Source organism: Miniopterus schreibersii (genome assembly GCF_964146895.1).
Source record: "Miniopterus schreibersii genome assembly, chromosome: 12".
Taxonomy (NCBI): Eukaryota; Metazoa; Chordata; class Mammalia; order Chiroptera; family Miniopteridae; genus Miniopterus; species Miniopterus schreibersii.
The window spans coordinates 22,451,826-22,475,096 of NC_138112.1; the positions used below are offsets into that span (position 1 = coordinate 22,451,826).

General features: G+C 43.9%; 1 protein-coding gene across 1 annotated transcript in view; it reads right to left on the bottom strand.

Moving 5' to 3' along the window:
- FAT3 (FAT atypical cadherin 3) overlaps nucleotides 1-23,271 on the bottom strand; it is a 609,567-nt gene that overhangs the window by 27,529 nt on the left and 558,767 nt on the right. Inside the window, exons 18-21 of the mRNA XM_081154333.1 lie at nucleotides 22,139-22,336; nucleotides 18,303-19,101; nucleotides 6,577-6,711; nucleotides 4,555-4,712 (exon numbers count right to left, since the gene is read on the bottom strand). Of these exons, the coding sequence (XP_081010459.1) occupies nucleotides 4,555-4,712; nucleotides 6,577-6,711; nucleotides 18,303-19,101; nucleotides 22,139-22,336 (1,290 nt within the window). The remainder of the gene's footprint in view (nucleotides 1-4,554; nucleotides 4,713-6,576; nucleotides 6,712-18,302; nucleotides 19,102-22,138; nucleotides 22,337-23,271) is intronic.

Here is a 23,271-nt window from a genome sequence, read left to right on the forward strand (position 1 = left end):
AATTAATATATTACTTAGTCTATTCCCCTCTCCAGCCCTATCCCCTACCTCTTGGGATAGTAACCAAGCTACAAATTCACCCAGGAAAACTGATATGGCTCTGATGTACTCACATACATTGAAGCTCTGTAACTAAGAAACATAAAATTATCCCATACTAACACCAAGCACTGTTAAGTTTGCCTTTTTTTTTTCTCTGTTGGAAAAAAATAACAGCAGCAACACTACTGAATGAATAGGAACCCGGAGGTGCACATGATCCTCAGCTTTTTGAAAATAAAACTCATTTATATCTTTAAAACTCTAGGAGTTTGGAATTATAAGCCTTGTTGAGACGACAAACTAGAGTCTGACGCCAAAAGTCTGCCTTGCAAAATGTTAATCTTTTACTATTTCTCGAGTATATTATGCCAGGGAGAGAAAAGAACACTTCATTTGCTCTCATACTGGAAAATTATACTCTGATCATATTTAGTTTTTCTCTGTCTTCAAAATAGGGTTTATCCAGTTTTAAAGGATCTCTCCTTTAAGAGAACAAAGCTTTCTTAAATCTGAGGGTGAGCTATTTTAATAGAAATTGAGAGATACATGAAACTGTAAGAAAAGTCTATCGTAATGATCTGAAATGATGCGCCAGGTTGGGAGAAGGAGGCAATTTCTTCAATGAAATGTGTAATTCGGAGAGTGTAGCCCGAATGTTACAAAATATTTAGGTCCTTGGAGTGGTTTCAAATCAGTGCTGTGCATTAATTCAGATCTTCAGTGGCATGGGAGACAACATATCAGGTCTATAAGAAGTCTTCTTATAGGAAAGTAGGATTTTGAGTACAACAGTTTAAATTATGCCTCAGAGTCTTCCTGCCTCAGGTCCTTGGTGTGTAGCTCTAGGAAACACACCATTATCATAAAAGGGGGTTACTACACAGTCTTTGAAAAGGGGACTTTTAACAAACCTATTTTCATGGCTGCCATTAATAGCTATCTAGCATACAGTAAGTGCTCACAAATACATTTTGAATGAATAAACAAATTATCCTCCCAGCCCTCCAAATCTCTTCTTGTTATAAATGGTTGTAGTGCTGCCAACGTGCTTGCCTCCGTCAGAGGCCCAGACCTACAGCTAACTAGCCATCACTTTGGGCATGTCACTGAACCTCTCTGAGCCTCCGTTTCCTCACAGGCAATATAGTACTCACCATAGTTATGCACAGGAGAGTGAGAATAAAAAATGTATATGAAAACATTAACTTTTAGGTATGTTATTATAACATGTTATTTCACTTCTTGGTAATACTCTGATACAGACCCTTGGAACTCTGGGATCTGGTGGGGGGCTTCCTTGTTACTCTTCTGATCCATGTTTAGAAAGATCTGGACACTTCAAGTGGCCAAATGAGCTTTAAGAACCAAATGAGTTTTCCCTGATCATCTTCATTTCAGCCCTGGGCATTAAGACATGTTTGAGAATCATCAAAATAGAGCAATGCATCCTCTATAACTTCTCCAAAAGATAAACTATGTGACAGTTCTAGATTAATACCAAGGACGTGTGCTTTTGCTCTAATACTGGGCCTAAAAGACTGGCATAGGGGAAAAGTTACTTGTATCTGATAGATCTCTCCTGGTGATCTGACATGTTTTTATTACAAGTTTGAGGAAAGCTTCAGAACCTATCCCACCATTTTCATTCTTGCTTTGGCTGCTGGGAAACTCAGAATTATGGTTTGCTTTTAACTGAAGTAGCAACCCTTGGTCTAGATTTTTTAATGATAATATCCTGCCCCCCCCACTTCATTGGTTGGCTCTTAATCTTTTGTTTTTATCTTAATGGTGTTTTGATTTTATTGCATGCATTTGGGTGTTTATGGTAAGCCTGGAATCTCTTTTGGATGTAAACAGGGTCAATGGTAAATGGATGAATGAGGGCCTTTACTGCTGCCCAGAGATAGCAGTGCTCCCTGTCCATGAGCATTTTCACTTTTCAGGTCTCCATGAAATTCTTTAGTTGTCTTCAAGGGGTGCCCTCCACCCCACTGACTGTCTTAAGTACTTTTTAGAGAATGTGCTCTAACTGGGAAAATATAAACAGCCAAGAGTGCAATTTAAACAGAGCATTTCAGTGTAGTCGTTGAACCAAAGTACAAGCCACATATTGCACCTAAAGCCAATGAAATTAAATCTTGCACAAGGCTGAAAATGTTAAGCAAACAGATTCAAATCCCCTAAGTGGATATTCCTGGCGACTGTAGGAGAGTATCCGCAGTAGTTCAGTACAGCTGCGTCCTGCTTTGGGCAAACCCAATGTATGAAAAGCAAATTTAGGGAACAGGCAGATTGGGGGGGTGATCATTCCCATCACAAACGGATTAATGGGAGAGTTCCTTCAAACAGCAACCATCCCAGCTTTATTAGAATTCCATTGACAGAGATTCAATTTACACAACTTTCAGAAGCACGCTTGTTTCATGAAATACAATCTACCTCAGGAGCTAGAGCTGCCTAAAAGGTTTAATTATTCTTTTCCATCCCCAGGGATCTGAACATTCTAGACATTTGCCAGTGAAGCGTCAAATGACAAGCTCCATTTTAGGGTCAAGCCATTCAGTTCCAAGATTTTTTTTTCTTCTCGAGTTAAATGCAATGTAAGAGATTTGCTAATAGAAAGTATTTGCCTCATCAGGACGCTTGGCCACCACCAGCCCTTTTGAAGGAGGAAAGAGGAAGGTCAGCGACACCCAGGCGGAACCCCTGGGAGCTGGTACCTCTGAAAGGGCAGAACGTTTCCCAAGCCATTCCACCAACCCTCACCACTCAGGGCTGTTTAGAAAGGGGTCTGCCAACCAAAGGCAGGGTGCTTTCAGGCCAGCAGAGAATAACACAGGACTCAGGTCTTTGAATTTTTCTTCTCCCACCATGAATATCTGATTAAATCCACTGCTTTCTAAAATTGCACATCCAGGGTGAGTCTTTTAATAACCTTGCTTTAGATCCCTGGTCGGAGCACATACAACAATCAACCAATGAATGCATACATAAGTGGAACAAATTGATCTCTCTCTGTCTCTCATCAAGAAATAAAAAATTTAAAAACATGGCTTTCCTTTCCAGAGCTGAAATCATTCTCTGAGTAGAATGAGTGAGGATAATGGGAGATTCTCCATGAAAGTAGCCAACTTTTAAACCCCAACTCCCTGATCGCCCACTCTTGGTCACCAAGAACCAAAAGTGAGTAAGTAAAACTCTGGGTGACAGGGGAAGCCACAGACATTTAATTTTCTCCCTCTAGGATTAAAATTTGGGCCACTCAATTCACTTGGATGTGACCTATCAAACAATCAAAGGACAGAAGCTAGAAAGGTCCACCATGATTCCAGTTAAACCTATGACAGAAGCCTGGAGTCTGCCTGACAGACTCTGTATATCTCAGGACACCTTCACACCAGGTATAGCAGCCTGGTGAGAATGGCATTAGATTAAGCGTGTCTCCCTCCTTCTCATTCCTTCCCCTCCCAATCTTGGGGATTTAATCTGTTCTACAAACACCCATAATGTGATTTAAAAAAAATAAATTATTGGTTGATTTGAGAGACAGAGAGAAAAATCGATTTGTTGTTCCACTTATTTATATATTCATTGGTTGCTTCTTGTATGTGCCCTGACCGGGGATTGAACCTGCAACCTTGGCATATGGGGACAATGCTCTAACTAACTAAGCTACGCGGCCAGGGCCAGAATATGATTTTTGATAAAATGAGTTGTAGTGGCAACACTGAGAACTGGGGAGAGCATGGAGATTAAGAGACTGGAGCGAGAGAGACTGGAGTGCTGGTCCAGGTCTACCATTAATTAGCTGCACAACCTGAGATAAATAACTTAACCTCTCTGAACTTCCATCTTCTCCATCAAATGTGAATGATCGTATATAACAAATCTGTTATATTAATTTTATAATAAAAATCAAATGATGTTTGTAAAGCTTTTAGTATTGTTGTTGTTTTCATAAAGTCACCAGAAACTCTGAGCTGAATACAAAGGCCAGACTTGCTCTAAGGGAAATCTGGCTGCCTTCAGAGGGTTTCTGAGGCTGGAAATTGTTTTAAAAATTGGGCGACTTGTGTCATGATGGGACATATGGAACCTTCTATGCCCCAGATCTCCAACTTCTCCCTGAGTAAGGACAGAAGTCACTTTCAGAGGTCAATGGGGTAGAAGAGTATACAGCCAATCTTTTTAAAGGACTACCCCTGCCGGGGAATTGATTAGGCGATGCATTCTAATGAACTGTTGAGTGATTACAGCTCCAAGGAGGCTGGCCCTTGAACCCACTCTAGAGAGAGATGCCCCAATCTGCCAAGAGCCAGTTTTGAAGCTGACTGTACAAAAGGAAACAGAGTGTTGGCACACTTCCCAGTTTTGCTGCTGCTCTCTTTGCCCTAAAGTCTGCTTCTGGTCTTCTGAATTTAAAAGACAAAACGATTTCAGCAGCCCCCACCCAAGAGCCAAAAGACTTAACATGAGAACTGACTGCAGGAAAAGATAGCGCGCTTTAATTACCTTCAGAATTATGCAGGGATTTGCTCTGGTGTACATGATAATCCCGTTGCTCTGCAGTGTTCGCAGACGCAGACCCAGCTTAAAGTCCTCTTCTTTGCTGTTTTCAGAAAGCCGGTATTTGATGTAACTGTTTCCAGCAAAGCTGAGGGAAGTGTGCCCTGAAAAGACCGTAATGAGAAGACACATATGCTTTTAACTTCCAGAAATGAGCAGGGATACCCGAAATCACCCAACAACTACCAAGGAAGGTGATTAAAGACCATGGCAAGTTAATGAAGGCATTGAGGAGAAACCATTTTTGATTAAAAACTGGTTCTCCATTTCAGGTCACACTCTAATTTCAAAGTGAAAGCAAGTATTAACTAGCCAGAGGCCAAAACATCTTAGTTGTCTAATGACAAAGGCAACTTGGTAAATTCTATAGCCAGAATTTTCTGAGTGTTGCTAAATCCCCAAATCCCACTTTCTAAAAGTGGGTGTATGAAAGGATACCCCTTCATGCCAACCCCCATCACTTAGGCACTTAAGAACTTTCAATTCCATGGAACAAAGGAAAGACAGCCATTTTCAAGGAATATCCATATTCCCCACGCATCGTAATGCCAAATAGCCAAATCATGACATCTGTACTAGTGTTAAAAAAAAGGTAACTGATATAAAGGAAGTTCATGTCATGTGCAGTCACAATTCTACCTTCTGACCATTAATTGCAAAGCTCCCCTTCCCAGAATTTTTAGCCCTACTCACATCACCCAATTCTGAGTTCACCCTCTTTTTTTTTTATTGCCTCCAACTTTATGTTTTAACAAGCAAAGTAACAGTTGAAAAGCAGTCTTGCTGGGGTGAAAGGTAGCCAGTGTGGAAATATACCAAATAGATGATGATTATGGACAATCAAAAGTTTTCTATATAGAACAGAGAAGGGAGGTGGGCAGAAGTGACATCTGAAGTCAGGAGGCCTGGCTTTATTGTTACCCTACATATCCACCTGCTATGCGCACGGCGTGTGTGCTGGGGGGGGGGGGGGAGCATAAATATCTTTCACGTCTAAGCCTTAGATGACTTCAAAAGCAAATACACCAGCCATCCCTTCACTTAATGGGCAGCTCCATTCTTGAAGTCAACTATGAAAGAGCTTTGGCTTCCATTTTTAAGAATAGTGCTTCTCTCTGCAAAGGCTGAATTTCTAGAATCCAATGCTTAGCAAAATGCCTTGCACACACTGGTCATAGTCATTTTCTACTCCCACTATAATTACTATGAAATCATTACTCAATATAGTTCTTGGATTCCAAAATGGGTATCAGTATACCTGTATTTTAAATATATCCGCTACCAAAAAGAGGGTTCTACTGGTATCGAAAATGAACAACACTCTTTTTAGAAGAAAAAGGAGGTACAGAATACATGCATGAAATGTCCTGAGTGAAGATCAGAAACAGAGGATCATTTGGATTAAAATAATATAAATGCTAATTTCTTTCTTTCTTTTTTTAAGACACAGAGGTGAGCACATGCAGTTTGGGGAACATGCAGTTAGACATCTCCAGTGGAGAGTCGGCTTACTTGGTACCCTAGGCTCGGCTTACCCCATGGCAGGTCAACTAGACTGGCTCAGCTCTACCTTCTGTTGGTCTCTGTTTTGGGACTATCAGTTTGCGCAGCCCTCTGAACACTGAAGATCATGCCACAGATACCCCAACTCCTCTGCCTAACCAATAGCCTTCTATGTTCCATAATTTCACACCCTTACCGTCCATGAGACATGACTGAAAACACACGTTGTGGTCTCCCCATTATATCAGGAATCCACAGTCACTACATGTGTCCTTCGCACAGGCTGCATTTGCAATAAATGCCAAGTACATTTGAGGGTGGATGCCAGCTATAGTCCATTCTGAAGGACAGCGTTGCACACACACAGAAATGGCTTCTGCAAGGGCTAGGGCAGTGTAATTTACTCAAGGCCAAGTGCTTCAGGAGCATGAATTTAGACCCTCGTCATTCCAACCCACTCTGCACCTGAGCACTCTCCGAGCTTCCCTGGTGGACACTGGCAGAGGAACGGTCTCCTGCTGGCTTCATAACCGACACACTGCATGTCCCCTGGACACGGCTTCTCCACGCAAGGATCGTTGGACCCTGGGCACAGGCCTCCTGTGACAAAGGGGGAACATGCATGATCAATACAAAGGGAATCACTCTATACTCCAGGAAGCACAGGAATGGTTTAAGAGCTGGACTCTATCGGCTCTGAGCTGGGAGGCGAGAGGCACCTGGATGGGGCTTCACCTGGGTGGATGCCCACCAAACGTTCCCTGTATCTGCCAAAAGGTCACTGCTAGACTCAAGTAGGTTGGGTGCAAAGAGTAAATGTGACTCTTCCTCTGAGGCTAAAATATGCTAAGGTAGTGACTGGACCAATCACAGCTGAAAAAAAAAATCACACTACACGAGCTCTCGAAGTATTTCTTGGAGTGGGATTTCTGCATACCAGTGGCCATTTAAATGCATCACTTGAGTTTAGATTTCTTCTATACCCCTCTTCTGCCCTGCAAAACTAGGGTAGACATCAGATGATGTCAGCTGTTGTTCTCAGAGCAGGGGGAAAAACTTTTCTAAAGAAAAGTATGACTAATTCTAAATTGTGAAAGCACAACTCACATTGTTTTCTAATCCCTTCTGCTGCATGCTATTGTATTGATTAGCTGTAAATGTGCCCTTCCGGCTATCAGAACTAGTACAATTCTCCTTGGCAGAGGAAGGCTTCCTTGCTACCTGTTCTATGTTCAGGGCACAGTGAGATGAAAGGTTAATCCGTCACAGAGGAAATCCTGGAAAGCAGATTAACTGATTAAGGCAGAATTCAGGACCCAGGTGAGTAGTTTCAGAATTGTGGCGATGGTGCCCAGCTACCGTGGCTTAGTGTTTGAGCACTGACCTATGATCTAGGAGGTCTCGGTCCGATTCCGGGTCAGGGCTCATGCCCGGGGTTGTGGGCTCGATCGCCAGTAGGGGGCATGAGGGAGTGGCCGATCAATGACTCTCATCACTGATGTTTCTATCTCTCTCTCTCCCTCTCCCTTCCTCTCTCTGAAATAAATAAAGACATATTTTTTTTAAAAAAGAGTGCTTCCTTCAGTGGACCCATATATGTACAAATGTGGGTCCACTGAAGGAAACACTCTTTTCAAAGGCCTTGGATACTTCAAATGTAATTAGGCCACTTTCCAGCTGATGAGAGTTTAAGTGGTAAAAGGACTATTCAGAGGAGACACATTAAAAATAAGCCACAACTAGGTTAGCAGTGGCCTAGAGGAGCGCCTGTGCTCTGTGAACTGAGAGCAGGCTGGGCCTCAGCAGCTTCTTCATTCCTCAGCAGGATCTTCATTCCATCAGCAGCTTCATTCCTCAGTACTCCTTCCCATCCAAACTCTTTCCTCATTGCTAAGCATATTGTCCCATTATACAGCCATTTCTTTGTCGGGGACAAAACAAAAATTTAATGCTAACTACATATAAACACCTAAAAAACTGTAATCCTTGAGATGAGCAATATAAGTAGCATCAGTAAACTCAGAATTCCTAAATCCTATTTTCCACTGGTTTAGAGCTCAGCCCAAAATGATACTCTTGGCAACGGTTCAGCTTACAAAGTTTTAGAAGATAAAGGGATTTTTTTAAACTGAAAATTTAGAATGATCTCTACAAATGGTTCTAAAAAGACTTAAGTGCTGTGAAATACATCTTCCTCTTTTTGTTCCAAAAAAATCTTTATTCCTGCCACGCATTTATCAGTATTTATGAAACTTGAAAAAAGCTGTTCAGCCACCTTATGATCTGTTTCAAGAGGCTTTTGATAATCAGTTTTTACATAACTTTTGGTGCATTCATTCAACAAATACTTTTTCAGGGCCAATGAGGTGATAGAGCTGGACATGTAAAGATGAAAGGAGCCCTGCCGGGCATGGCTCAGCGGTTGAGCGTCGGCCTAGAATCCAGGAGATCGGGGTTCGATTCCCGGTCAGGGCTCATGCCCGGGTTATGGGCTCATCCCCAGTCGGGGGCGTGCAGGAGGCAGCCGATCAATGCCTCTCTCATCATTGATGTTTCTATCTCTCTCTTCCTCTCCCTTCCTCTCTCTGAAATCAATAAAGATATATTTAAAACAAAAAAAGATGAAAGGAAACGATCCTGCCTCTTCCTCTCCCCCCGGTAACAACACACAAACACATGATTACAACACAGTAAGGAAACTGCTTTCATAGAGATGTGTGAGTGCAATGGAAGCATCAAAGAAAGAGTGTGTTTCCTGGGAGAACGTCAGAGTGTCCCATAGCAAGAGAGCATTTTACACTCGGGCTTGAAGGATGAGATCCTTTGGGTAACAAGGAACTATGTTTCGTGGGAAGGAACCAGCCATAGTTAGTGCTTAACTGCATTCGTGTGGTTATGTTTATTCATGGTAAGTTCACAACTCTACCAGCTGACTCTTTGCTGTCTCCAAGCCTTCCTTTCCGTTTCTGACAGTCTGTACACTTCTATGTTGCTCCTAAATGTTGACTGGTCAGTAAATGCTCAAAAAATGCAAATGGAGCCCAGTGCTAGCCTCTGCCACATGGAGGCAGCAATGTGCATAAACCAATTAAAAAATGCATCGCATGAAATAGTTGTAACTCTGATTAACTGGACATTTCCTTCCAATTAGACACAGAAATGTCATTTAGGTATTGAAGAAATCTGTTGCGTCCCATTTCATGGACACACCTCTTTCCACGTCCTATTTTAACCAGCCTAAGGATATCCTTCCCATACATTTCTACCTCTCTGAGATGCAGCTATATCTATTACATTCGCAATCTTTTCTGCTCTAACTCAATGGCTACATTGCTAAGAAACTTTGCATGATCAAAAATCCAGTTGAAAAGTCACTGTTCTGAAGGGGAGAAGAGGGCTAACTAATTTCAGACCCGTGATAGCAAAGCTGTTTTCTCCTATAGGAGTTATGGGAACTTAAAAAAAGAAAGTTATAAGTGTATATAATAAAAACTAAACACTATATTTCAGAATACATATAGGGTGACCCCCCAAAATGTATACACACACTTTGAATAATTTTAAATGCAGTGATTATTAAAATACATTTCGTTTTCAAAATTGAGCTATCAGCTGTTAAAGTGTGTATAATTTGGGGGGGACACCTTGTATAGCATTTGAGGACTTCTGCCTTTTATTCATGTTTTCACCTTTTCTTGGACCGTCAATCCTGCCTTGGTGATCAGCACAGGGCTTTTCACTTTATCACTCCTATTTCTTATACGAGGTTAAAGCATAAGGCCATTTAGACCCACAACTGAAATTCTAACTCACAGCTCTTTTTCCTTATGTCATAACCATAGAACTCACATAATTAGATCCAGTAAATTAATAGATGTGTTAAAACCAGTTCCCATTATGAAAATTCTACCTGGAGGATACATAAAATATATATTAATACAAATATAACACGTGCATTCTGAAAAGAATAATAGATATATAATGTGTATTTCTTTTTGTTCTAGCAATGAACTCTGATTGGTTATTTTTCTTTCTTTTTTTTAAATAGGTTTTTTAAGATAAAGGGGACAGTTCTTGGCAAAGGACTTGTCTTCTGATGTTTTAAAGGTCCTCTGGGGTCTCGTCCCCAGTCCTGACTGAGATGGGAGGAGCCATAAACATTTGGTCTCCAGCAGCAGCTGTCAGTTCACTCTGCTCACAGTCCACTGCCTTGTGGTTCAAGGAAGTATTAAGGCAGGTTAGAGTCTGGAGGTCCCTGTAAATGTAAGGGCCTTCTTAGCTGGGGGCATTTGTGAGCATGTGTATAAAATGCAGTCTAGGCCTTGGCCAGGTGGATCAGCTGGTTAGAGCATCATCCCGATATGCCAAGGTTGCCGGTTCGGTCCCAGTCATGGCACATACAAGAATCAACCAATGAATGAATAAATAAGTGGAACAATAAATCAATCTCTCTCTCCCTCCCCCTCCCCCTATCCCCCCCCCTTTCTCCCTCCATCTCAAATTATTAAAAAAAAAATACAGTCTATTCTGAGTAGAGAAAGATTTCTAGTTACTGAAAAACAGGTTTCGCCCTGGCCGGTGTGGCTCAGTTGGTAGGGCATCATCCCATGCCCAGAAAGGTTGCTGGTTGATTCTCGGGCAGTGCACATGCCTAGTTGCGGGCTCCATCCCCAGGGTAAGGGGCATGCGGGAGGCAGCAGATCAATGTTACACTCTCACATTGATGTTTCGCTCTTCTCCCTTCCTCTCTCTCTAAAAACCAATAAGTTATTCTTTAAATAAACAAACAAAAACCCTAGGCTTCACAAAACTAAAAACTTCCCATATGCAGTGTTGTAATTCTCTCCTCTCTATTGACTATGATAAGAAATTAGGCTCTTTTGGGATGCTCACCCTGAACAATGTCCTGTGTCCCTTAACCTCAGATGTACCCAGGTCTGGGTCCTGGGAACAGAATGCTGGGGATAATGACCATTTTTCCAGCCAAAGGCTTAAATTCTCTAGCAACATAAAATCCAGTAGACTTTGAATAGATGCTGAGGGGTTAACTTGTTCTTAGAAATCATGTTTATGTCATCTCCTTTTCAGGAAAATATCTATGCCTACCACTGAATAGAGCCTTATAGACTCTCTCTTTGGGGAAGAAAGTGCCTGCTCAGCTTTCAAGGACCAGTAAAGAGACAACACTGTCAGCTCCTGTTGGCTTTTGGGAGGAAGTTATCTTATTACCTATCATTAAATAATCCAGGTTTAATTAACTTGTGCTGCGATTAGTGACAGCTTGGGGGGTGGGAGCTCTAGATCTACATGCTCTGCATCTCCAGGCACCCATCAATTTGGTGCCAGAATGAGCACGACGGGAGAAGGGTCCCACTTTATCAAACCAACTGACACCAGTTGTTGTATATCAGGGCAGGACAGAAGGAGCAGACATTTTTAGCAACTGTCAGAACATAAAGCAGGCAGAGAAAGCTCTGTTCCCCATTTCCAGGTCCCCTCTGGAAGGCGGGGTAGTGTAACAGAAAGTGGTGCTGCACTGACAAGCAGCAGACCTGGATTTTGGCCCTGACTAGTTATTCAATTTTTTTATTGTATGGCTCTGAACAAGTCCTATGGTGTCTCTGGGTCTCAATTTCTTTCTCTGAAAAATGAGGGTAATGATTCTTCATAGAGTTGTAAGAATTAAATGGGCTAATGTATATGACAATAACTTGCAAAGAAAAAACCCTTATTCCCTGGGGTGTTGCTCAGTGGTTAGAGCATCGGCCTGCACACCAAAGGGCCTCAGGTTAGATTCCCGATTCCTGGTCAAGGGCACAGACCTGGGTTGCAGGCTCGATCCCGGGGCCCAGTCAGGGCACCTATGGGAGGCGACCAATTGATGTGCCTCTCTCACATCAATGTTTCTCTCTCTCTCTCTCTCTCTCTCTTTCCCCATCCCTCCCTTTCACTCTCTCTAAGGGTCAATGGAAAAAATATCCTTGGGTGAGAATTAACAAAAACAAAACAAAACAAAAACAAAAAAACTTACAGTAGAAACAAATTACTACAAGGTCCTCAAACTGGGGACACTAGCTGAACTCAGCAACATGGCAGAGAACTGAACCCAAGTGTAATCTTTTCCTTGCTGTCCTTTTTGGGTCTAATTCATGATTTGTTAATTGATAGATAATATGAGATCCTATATGTGCATGGGAGGCGCAGAATAATAATACCTGGGACTTTTTATGAATCAGCGTCACAGGTCACGTGCCGTGTAGGAACCCCTTCTCCACCTTGTAGGTGCCCTTTTCCTAGTCTCTCCACGAGGAGAAACATGCACACGATGGAGCCATTCTCCGAAAGAGGTTTTCCACCTTCTTAAGTTTGGCTCAGTCAGAAATTTAGGTCACTCTCTGCAGAGTTAACAACATGCAATTCACTTGAACAGAAGCTTCAGAGCTTTGGGAACTGCAGGGAGGAGAAAGGTAATCCTCTTGAGGTTTTAGAAGGTTCTCGCTATCATAGTTAATGACTCTCCTCTCTTCATCTCCCCAGCACTCCCTCAGCCCACTGGATTAAGTCAATGCCTTTAGCTAACACATCGGTATCTAGCTGTGATTATTGTCACTGCCACTTTGAGCTGATTCAACCTCTTGATTTATGTTTCTGCTTCTTTATACTGAGACTCCAGTAACGGTAAACAATGTACTGAGAATCCAGAAACTAAATGACAGACACCTTGAATTCACGTGCTTTGCCAAGATGTCATGTCTTGGCAAATGCCACAGAAGTCAGTAATATTCCCTCTTAATTCCTGGCCTGCATGACATTTTAAAACACCTTCTCCTAAAGTCTCTTGGCTTTGAAATGGTTTCCTGTGTTTCTCCCAGAAGCACAGAATCATCTGTGATGGTCTTTTCTTGGCTCAGCCATATTTTCTGAATGATTTTGTTAAGGCCTAAGTGAAGTTTCATTAAAGACAACTTCTCTGGGACTGTTGTGTGTGAGCTGAATATATGAGGGAATATCTATTCACACGCTGGGAAGCTGGTATCACCACCGGGGGCGGCACCTGCAAACTTCTCCTGGCACTTTGGGACTTGTGTGTGGTAGGTGAGGGATCTGCAGAGACATATCTGTTATGAATGAAAAATGGAAACCTTCTAGTTGGCAGAAGGAAGCTGGTTAAGATTCAGACACAATACTAAAGATTATTTGAAACCACTGGGGTTGGGACTGTTGCTCTCCTCCAAGAATTAGCATTAACAATCCCCAGCCCAAGTCTAAACTCAACCTCAGATTTTTTTCTGCTTCTTAAAAAAACATCAAGGCTAATTTTTAAGTGTCTTGCTGCCTCAAAGAAGCCTTCACCATTTTATTTTATTGTGCTTATTAGAAGCACATTACCATGGCTGCCTATCACAGGCTCCTTTTACCTGTCCTATTGTACTCCTCCCAGGACCACCCTGACCCCCACCATCCAGTCCAGCGGAGCTCCTTCTGCTCTGTCCACTGCTGGTTCATGTTCCATGAGGATGGGGAACATGTCAGCCTCTTCACCACTGCATCTCTCCAGCACCCTGACCAGGGCCTGGCATAATATGCAACTGAATGCGGAGTGAATGAGCAAACGAAAGGGTGCTGGAATCCTTGGATCTTTCTCTTCACCGCTCGCTCTGCTTAAAGTGCCTCCCTGCCTGGTGAAGACCCAATAGGACCAGCTGCATTGCTTCCAACGCCTTTAGTGGCCTCCTCCAAGGAGGACTGGGGACACCCCCTTTATGCCTCCTCTGCACCCCACCTACAACTCTTTATAGCTCCTATTTGTTTACAGCCAAGGAGCAAAGGAACCTCTGCTGTGTGTCTAGGAAAAGTGGATTCAAGGGCTGGTAGGAGTTAGACTCTAGACCAGGTTCTGTGTGGCTCTAAAGGATGGAGCTGGGTGACATTACAAAGAGATGGACTGGAAGGGAGAAGGTTGTCTCAGGTCCATCTTGTGAGGTAGTGAGCACCTGGCATGGTGTTCAAACGCTAGCTGGATTACTGTGCCAGGAGTATAGTAAACAAGATGTCAATAGTAGGTGGCAGTTTGAATCAGGTGACTTTCAAGTTCTTTCTAAATCTGTGCAGAGGTAAGAGGGTAACAGTGATTAAGATTGCCAAGTGTGAATCCTTGCTAGGTCATTTACTAGCTCTGTGACCTTGAGCAAGTCAATTGATTTTTCTGAGTTTTAGTTTCCTTAACTTTTGAAGTTAATAATATATACCCGTTAGGGTTATTGTGAGGGTTAAATGCAATTATATATGTTGAAAAAACAGGACAGTAACCGGTCATGGCTCAATAAATGTTAACTGTTATGTTAGTTCCTGCCTTCATCTGTGCACTGAATTGCACAGTTTCTCACTTCCATTCTCTTGTTCTAAAGTTCCCTGGCCAGGAACTGTTGCTCTCCATCACCTGCCTAATTTTAGCCACCCTTTCAGACCTAGCTCAGGTGGCATTCCCCTCAGTGATGTGCTCCAGCGCTCCTCCTACCTTCCCGAGCAAACATTTACGACAGTGCCACAGCCCATGATTGAAGGTGTGACTGCTGCTGTTTCACCTGCCTGGCACAGCGCTTCATCCAAACACTCTGTTCATTTCATTTGGAGCTCTGGCTTCCATTCTGTGATCATATCTGAACTGGGACTTAACAAATCAGGCTTCTACTTCCACCATCAGTCATAAACGCACGGGCCTGAAACTCTGATGATCTCATGGGATGCCCATTCTCCTGGAAAAATGTCTCCTTTTTGATCTATTGCTATATCAGGCTTTTGAAACATCAATGAAAATTTTCCCAAATAGACAATCAGCCCAGCCTTATGGACTGCCCCTGACGCTGTGCTCGCTTGCTTCCCCTGTGGGGCTCCAGGGCATCTATCATGCCCTAGTCACTGAAGTTGGTGTCAGGTTTTCTCAGTGAAGGCACAATCTCTGAAGTTTACCAGGCACAATCTCATGACATCAGAACTTTGTGTATCTTGAACTTCTGTTCAAATGTGATGCTTGATGGTGGCTGGAATTTAATGAACCTATTTGGCACTAATATTCAAGTTTGCTCTCATTTTTTCAATGCAACCGGACATTTTGGTTCAAGAAGCTAATTTTGTTAATTGGACCCTAAAATTTGCACGAGAAAAAGAAGTTAGGAGAGGGATAAATATTGAGGACAAATCTTTATAAATATTACTACATAGCCCTTATTATGCTAATTATTCCACCAAGTGGTAGGGAAGTCCATTGAATGAATCTGCCAATCTTCCAGGGTCATCCAATACTAGTTTTGTGTGTGTGTGTGTGATTTATGGAATTCAATTACCTCTCCTTTCCAATAAATCAGAAGATGCCTAAAATGCCTAATGCTTTCCTTAATAGTTCTTCACTGTATTTTTTATTTAAGAGGATGCTTTACAAGAAGTGAGAGAGCTATTACTATAATAACTAAAAGCTTGCCCCCTGAACCTGGAGGAAATTTTTTCTGCTTTATCTTGCTGTGAGATTTCCCAAAGTTTGATTTTCTGACCACTAGCATTAGAATCACCCAGGCTGCACATATAGATCCTAGGTTCCACCTGGAACCTCCTGTTATATCTGAGTGTGGGGATCAGCAATGGGCATTTCTAGTAAGTCCTGTGCATACTGCAGTCTGAGAGACCCTCTGCCATCCTGTGATGATATTGTGAATCTGGGGATTAGTCTGCCAGGAATAGCACGGTTATTTGAGTATTCCTATAGGGTACACAGCACTGGGGTAATGACTCACATAAAAAATTGAAGAGTCTTTGTTCTTAAGATGCAGATAATAAAATACGGGCCCCAGATGAACCTTCACTGAATCAGCATGCCACTCTCACCAGCTGTATGGCCCTGGGCAAGGCACAGAGCCATTGCATTTATAAAACAGAATTTATCACATATCTCCTGCTGAGACAAGATGACCTTTTGGGGCCCCTTTACCATTAAAATCCAGTATTTTATTTTATAGCTTAATTATAAGAGTTACTTGGAGGTGAGAAGAGGCTCTAGGGTGGACCTGACTCTGCAGAGAGCTCCCAATGAGGAAATGTTTGCTTTTCAAACCAAGGCCTGCTCGCAGGATGTCTGGGGGCCGAGTCACAAAACATTCCAGCATTCTGCATTTACTAGGAGTAGAAAGGTTTATGGGGACTAGAGAACAGGAGTTCAGGACAAGGAAACCACCTTGACACTAACTGCATTTAAAACATTAGTGTCTCATGAAAAATGCAGAGCAACCCCCCCCCCCAACCCCCAACCAAAGTCAACCCTCTAAATCCCTCCTTTAAAGAAGTTCTGCCAAGTCTGCCCTCATCCTGTCTCTTCTTGATGAACTCATACTCATCCCTCAAGGCCCAGCACCTAGATGATCTCTCCTGTACAAATGTCACAGAAGGCTTTCCTTTGGCTACAACGAGGACTCTGTTCTTTCTGCTTTCTAGCATTTACTACAACATTTTTATTGCAAATAGGTACTTGCAAGCTGACTTCACAATAGCCAGCTCCTGAGCGCAGGGAATGTACCTTTTTTACTCTGAATCTTCAGTGCCTAGAACATTGCTGCCTCCACTGATTTTTGCTGAATGAAACAAGTTCTTAGAGTACAAGGATTAATTAACTGGTTTAGTTTCTACTGAAGGGTCTGCCCTGTCCTGTGGTGAATGTCTTTTGAACCCTGCTGGGAATCACTGCACCAAGGCCCTAACAGAGCTCTGGTGCATAAATCAGGTTGCCTACAGAGGAAACCTAGGTGAGGCCCGGGCAGCTGGCATTCATAAATCCTGCATGTTGGTGGCATCTGCCAGAAAGGCACTGCATGCTTTGAGTTGTTTTGGAACTAATTTACATATTCAACCGGGCAGACATCACTGCATCTACCTCTTTAAAACAGAAACAGAATTCACTGGGTGCAGACTAAGAGGCTAGAACTCTCCTGGGCTGCTTGGGGGCTATCAAAATATCTCTTAAAGGGACCTATGAACTCTGTGGTCTTCCTCTGATGAGCTCATTTTCCAAACTGCAACCAAGAACTTTCTACAAGGGATGAGGCCAGGGGCCCTGCCAGTCCCCAATTACCTAAGGGGATGTTTTACAAATGGCCTTTCTTCTGGCTACAGTCCGTTTGGGCCAAGTTCACACTGGCTAGAAAGACTGGGTGCAATTTTCTTAGAAGAGGGCAGTGAATTTATGGCTCTACATGTCAGAGAGAGGAAAAGAGCGGGGAGCAATGCTTCTCGCTGACCGCTGTGAGCATGTGACTCTGTGCAGTTACGGCCTCTGACCAGGAAAGGTCAAGGTTCAGTGACTCTAGTTACATCAAGGATCACAAAACATTCCATCTCCGCTGCTGTGAGAGCTCACTCCATCCCTTGACTGTGCTCTCGGATATCTGGCCCCTGTTTTTCACTGAAGCAAATCAAGCTGACGTGCCCTCTGCAATAGCTTCCTAACTTGTTTCCCTGCCGCTGTCCTGGCCCAGTCTAATCCATCCCTCTGCAGCCAGCATGATCTTTGTGAAGGAGAGCAGATCCTGTCATTTCTTCACTTCAAATCGGCCAATGGTTGCCACTGCCCTGGGGTCATTTCTAAAATCTTCATCCTGGCTAACCCCTGTGTGGTCCCAGGGCTTGCTCACAAGTCTCATCTGTCATCAGTTCCCGCTCCTTCCAGCGACAGGAAATCTCTTCCAATCCCCTCAGTGTTGGGGTTCCTCTCTTGCCCTTAAGCCTTTCTCATACAAGGCTCCCTCCACCTGGAACACTCTCCTTCCCCTACCTGTTTTCACATGCTTAATTCCTACTTATCCTTTATCTCAGCCTAGACATACTCCCTTTAGAAAACCTTCCCTCTGGATTGGATCCTCCAGAAGGACTGTACTTTACCTAACAATACCTATTGCACATGCCCAAGCTGGCCTGTTTGTATGTCTGGGCTGCTCGTAAGCCGTGTGCTCTGTGGAAGTAGGGCCTGAACTTGTCTTGTTACCCCATAGCCCCAGATCTCTCATAGTTGCTAGACACATAGTAGGTGGTCAGTAAATATTCTGTTGAGTGAGTGAATGAACAAATGTGTGCTTACCAGGAATGGTAACCCAGGCTACTCTGATCTCAGGAGGTGAGGTGGGAAGGAGGGGGCTCTAAACCGCACTCACCGTTACAGGTGCAGCGCACGTTCCTGTAGAAGCGCGGACACACGAAGCTGATGCGAGCTGTGCTGTAGGTCATGAGTGCGTGGGAATCCAGCGACAGGCCCTGCTCACAGTGCTGCTCCTGGCAGTCCAGCCCTGAGCAGTTCTTCTCCAGGATGGCCGAGATGCGCATGACGTTCTCCAGGTGCCGCCTGGCATTGGACAGCTTCTGGATGAGGTAGGCCGGCTTGTAGAACTCGCTGCCGTGCGTCTCCACCGCAAACAGCATGTCCAGCTGGCTGGTGCCCGCCACGGGCTGGATGCTGATGATGTGCAGGCTGTCCTGCTTCTGCGTGAGGACCGCGTTCCGCAGGGTGCGCCGGAAGCCGTGCATGTGCAGCCCCACGAAGTCCTCGGGGGACACGTTCTCGAAGCGGATGGTGACGGTGTTCTGCAGCATCTCGTGCACCAGCTGCTCCACGTGTACGACCACGTCGATGGGCACCTGGAAGCGACCGTCGCTCACCGACACGTTCAGGACATACTTGCCACTGTCCAGGCCTCCCAGGGCGATGATTTTCCCATCATGACTGTTCACTTTGAACAAGCTTTTCTGCTCGGATTTCAGGGCAAACGTGAGCACGTCGTACATGTCTTGGTCTGTGGCATGGATCTTCCCAATGACTCCGCCAGGAAAGTCGTCCTCCATGGTGACGATGAAAATCTCCAGAGGGATGGCCGTGGGCTTGTGGATACTTTCCTCAATGACCCGCACACGGATGTAGGAGTGAGAAACTTGCTGGGGTTTGCCGGAGTCTTTCGCCTAAAACCGCCAGGAGGGAGAAAGGTAAGGAGCTAAGGAAAAAAATCACAGTCATTTAAAAAAACAACAAAACCCAGAAGATGTCTACTCCTTTAACTGCCTTCAGCTCTTCCTCCATCCCCTGCCTCTAGTCTGCAAAATGCTGAAGATGTGCACTTAAGAGGAGAGATTTATTACCTTCAGTCCCCACATGTACACTTTGTTATGGACAATAAAATGTATCAACACAATAAAGCCAGTGGGGTGAGCAGGGAAGGAGGCTAGAGGGTGCTATGAGATCCAACATGCCCACAACAGGCTGGCCTTGTTTTCGTTTTGGAGAGAAGCCATAAGGAAACCTTATAAACTGGTGTTTGCTCTTGGAAAGCAATTTTTTTAAAAAAAGTTTATTGATTGATTTTAGAGAGAAAGAGGGAGAGAGAAAGAGAAAGACAGAGAAACACCAATTTGTTGTTCTACATATTTATACATGCATTAGTTGATTCTTGTACGTGTCCTGACCAGGACTGAACCTGCAAACTTGGCGCATTGGGACGATGCTCTAACCAACTGAGCTACCCGGCCAGGACAGAAGAAAAATTTTTCCTCTCTTTAAATTCTTTCATTTTGATTGGACTGGATGACACCTTCTTGTACACTTAAGAAACAACATTATTTAAGTGGGAATTACACAATATTAAGGTTTAGAATAAAGAACGGTACGCTCAAGGAGAAAACAGGTAGCCTGAATAATCCCTTTTTGTCTTCTTTCTTTATATCAGTTGATGGAACAACCACTCTGACAACAGATCTTTACTGAGCACCTGACATGCAATGTGGAGGTAGTCAGTGCTATAGGGCTTCAGTGAAGGGCAGGTTCCTAAAGGCCGGGTCCCCAGGGCAGATGGCTGAAGAGACAGGCTGAAGTGGACCTTGCAGGCTGGATGGAATCTGGGGAGGTGTGCCCTTGTATGTGGAAGGCAGCAGGGGCTTGGGCATCCCACAGACTCGAGTTCAAATCTTGGTCCTGCTGCTCAGTACACATCTGGCTTTGAGTAAGTTACTTATCCTCACTCAGCTTTAATTCTTGTATTTTAATATGAGTAAAATAATAGTATTTACTTCACAGGATTCTTGTATTGTAAGGATTAAAAGACAGTGTAATTGCTAAGTGCTTAGCACAGGTCTGACCCACAGAAGTACTTAGTTTATGAGAGTCAGTGTGATGGGTGTTATTTTTATTATTACCTTCACACCATGCTTTATTTGATGGACTTTGTGAACCAGAGATTCTGACATGGAAAATTTCATGCAGAAAAAGGTACGTTTAGCAAATTAGGCTGAACTTGGAGGGTTTCAAACTGTAGAGGGTTTCAAAGGACAGTGGTAAGTTTGGACTTTATAATTCAGAGGTTGCCTGGTCAGAGGTCAGAAAGATGACAGAAAGGCATGAAGCCGCTGGGAGTAAGGCAATAGACTAGTGGGCCTGTGGCCTGAAAAGGACTGGAGAGTTCCTATCTGCCTAAACACCCTGAAATTCAGAATCTGAGTCTGGGCCAGCATTTAGCCTGCAGGCCACACATTTTCAGGCGCTAGGAAGCCACAAATGGTTTTAGTTTAGGGCGGGGGTTGACACACCTTTTCTGTAAAGTGCAAGATAAGAAACAGTAGTTTAGGCTTTGGGGGTTATACCTTCTCTATCAACTACTCAGCTCTGATTCTACCATGGAGGCAGCAGCCACAGAGCATATGAATGGGCAAGGCTGTGTTCCAAGAAAACTTTATTGATAAAAACAGGCTGAGGACATGATGTGGTCTAAGGGAATGACATAGTCAAAGTGAGATGATTAATTTGGAAGGGGTGTAGGGATGGCTCAGAAAAGAATGAGGCTGAAGCCAGAGGAATCACCCTTGAGGCTTTTGCAATTGTATGAGGGTGGTGTCATCTGGAATAAAGTGGACAGTGGCAAAGGGAATGTAACTGATGCACTTGGGGACCTTAGGAAGGCAAAAGTACAAGGCTTGATAGTAGTTTGATATAAGGAACTGGGAGGAGAAAGCTTTCTATAGTGTTTTCAAAGTCTGAGATGTGACTCTGCTCTCTAACAATCAGAGAAAGTAGGCAAAGAACTATACTCACTTCTGTGAGAAGGCACTAAAAATCTCTCCTTGCCCTTGAGCATGTATACTGTGAATAAAACTATTTCCATAATATTGTTGGAGGAATGGGTGGCAGCTGAAGCGTTCATGGACATGCTCAGAGCCAAAAGTCATTAATTCATGAAGTTTCATAGAGCACAGTAAGCCATAAAGTATCAAAAGAAATGATGTACACAATTAAATGCTATAAAAATATTTAAAAATCCATGGTTATTATGGTCACCATAAATAGTGACTTTAGGTTGCCCTCTATGGCAACTGTGTGTAAAAAAAGTCATTCAGTTTCACTGATGGGACTATCTTGGTACTGGAAAAATTCACACTTAGAAACTTTTGGTGCTCTCTTATTTCGTGCTCCTATCCATACCCGGTCCATACCTGCCACTCTTGTCTCTTTGTCCCATTTCATTGTACACAGGCCAGTGACCCTGTTGGGACACCACTGCCATCTGGCTGCTTGGTCCCCTCCTGTCTCACTGAGAAAACTTACCCAGCAGCGGTCTCTTCAAAAGCAGAGGCCATGATCTGGCTCAATCACATTGGATCAATGTGTACAACACGACTGTACACAGCAGCAACCCTTGACCAGCTGGTTGCCTTCGGGGGTCAGTTAGAACCCCAGGAGTTCTCGGAATGCAGATTTAGGCCCTGCGACGGTCTGCCTGGCACACCCTGCAGGAATGTCCCTGCCGCACTACGATGCTTCCCTCCTTTCCTGTTCAATTTCACACACAGGGGCCGCTCTTATTGGTGTGAAATTGAATTTGAGATTAAAAGGGGGACATTCCTGCATGGCAATGAATTATGTTGACTGGCTCAACAAAGGAAAACCAACTGACGGGCACAGAAACAAGCCTGGGGAAAGGCAGCCTGGCGAGGGCCGGGAACGAGCCTGTACCTGGACACGCAGCACGTACTCCGGAGACTCCGCGTGCCGGAAGACCACGGCCGACCGCAGGGTCCCGTGCGGGTCCAGCACGAACTCCGCCTCCTCGTTTCCCGACAGGATGGAGAAGGAGAAGGGAGGCCCGTTGTGGAAGGAGTCTCTGTCTGTCACCACCAGCTGCAAAATGCTGGTGCCTACGGGCTTATTTTCCTGAATAAAAGAGTATATTAAAAAGGAAGCTAAAATTACACCTCTCTTCACATTTTAAGAAACCCCATCATTACCAGCTGAGAGCGCTGCGCTAGAGAACGGCTTAGAGGACGGGACTCCCTGGGATATTATGTTGTCTTCTGAAAATACACTGGCATCTGTAAGCGTCACGGTTCCCGTCTCTAGCTGCCTCCCCACAACTGCCCCAGGAGACAATGGGCGGCAGGCGAGAACTCAGGGCTTCGCCTCGAGCGGGTTTATAGGTTCCAAAGGTGGTACTGCTACGCTTTGTCCTTGGCTGGGCTGGAACTGTGCTGAGTTCACCTGGACAGCTCTGGAAATATACGGTGCTCACTGGCCTTCTTAATTACATCAAGAATCCTCTCAGGCTAAGAAAGCATCAACCCTTTGGGATGGGAAGGCACTTCCCCACACTTGTCACAACATGGTAATGCTGAGGCCCAACACTGTGACACAATGTCACAACATTGGACTTCTGGGGGGACAGCCTGGCAACTTCCCAGTAAATATACAAAGGCATATGCAGATGGAAAATGGGCTTTCCCTGTACACCTCAGAACTCAAGTTTTGCCATGTTTTTCAAGGAAACAGAAGGGGGTCAGAATATTTCTCAACTTGAGAATGAAGAGAAAGGAAATCCTTAACTTCATCAGAATTTTTGGAAGCCCTGATGTTATGCAAGCATTATTTTGTAGAACCTCTCTGCCTTTCCCCCAAAATAGAAACACAAAGGATCTTTGTTCTCCTTTCTTGGCTCAAAGGTTATCTTCACTTTGAAAACACCAAATTAAATTCCTCTGTAGCTCAGGCATTGGTTCCCTTGCCCCACTCTGTTTAGACTTAAGAATTACCACGGCTGGGGCCTGAAGTCAGTTTCATTAGTTCAGGCCTTCTGATGACATCGATTTAGGATT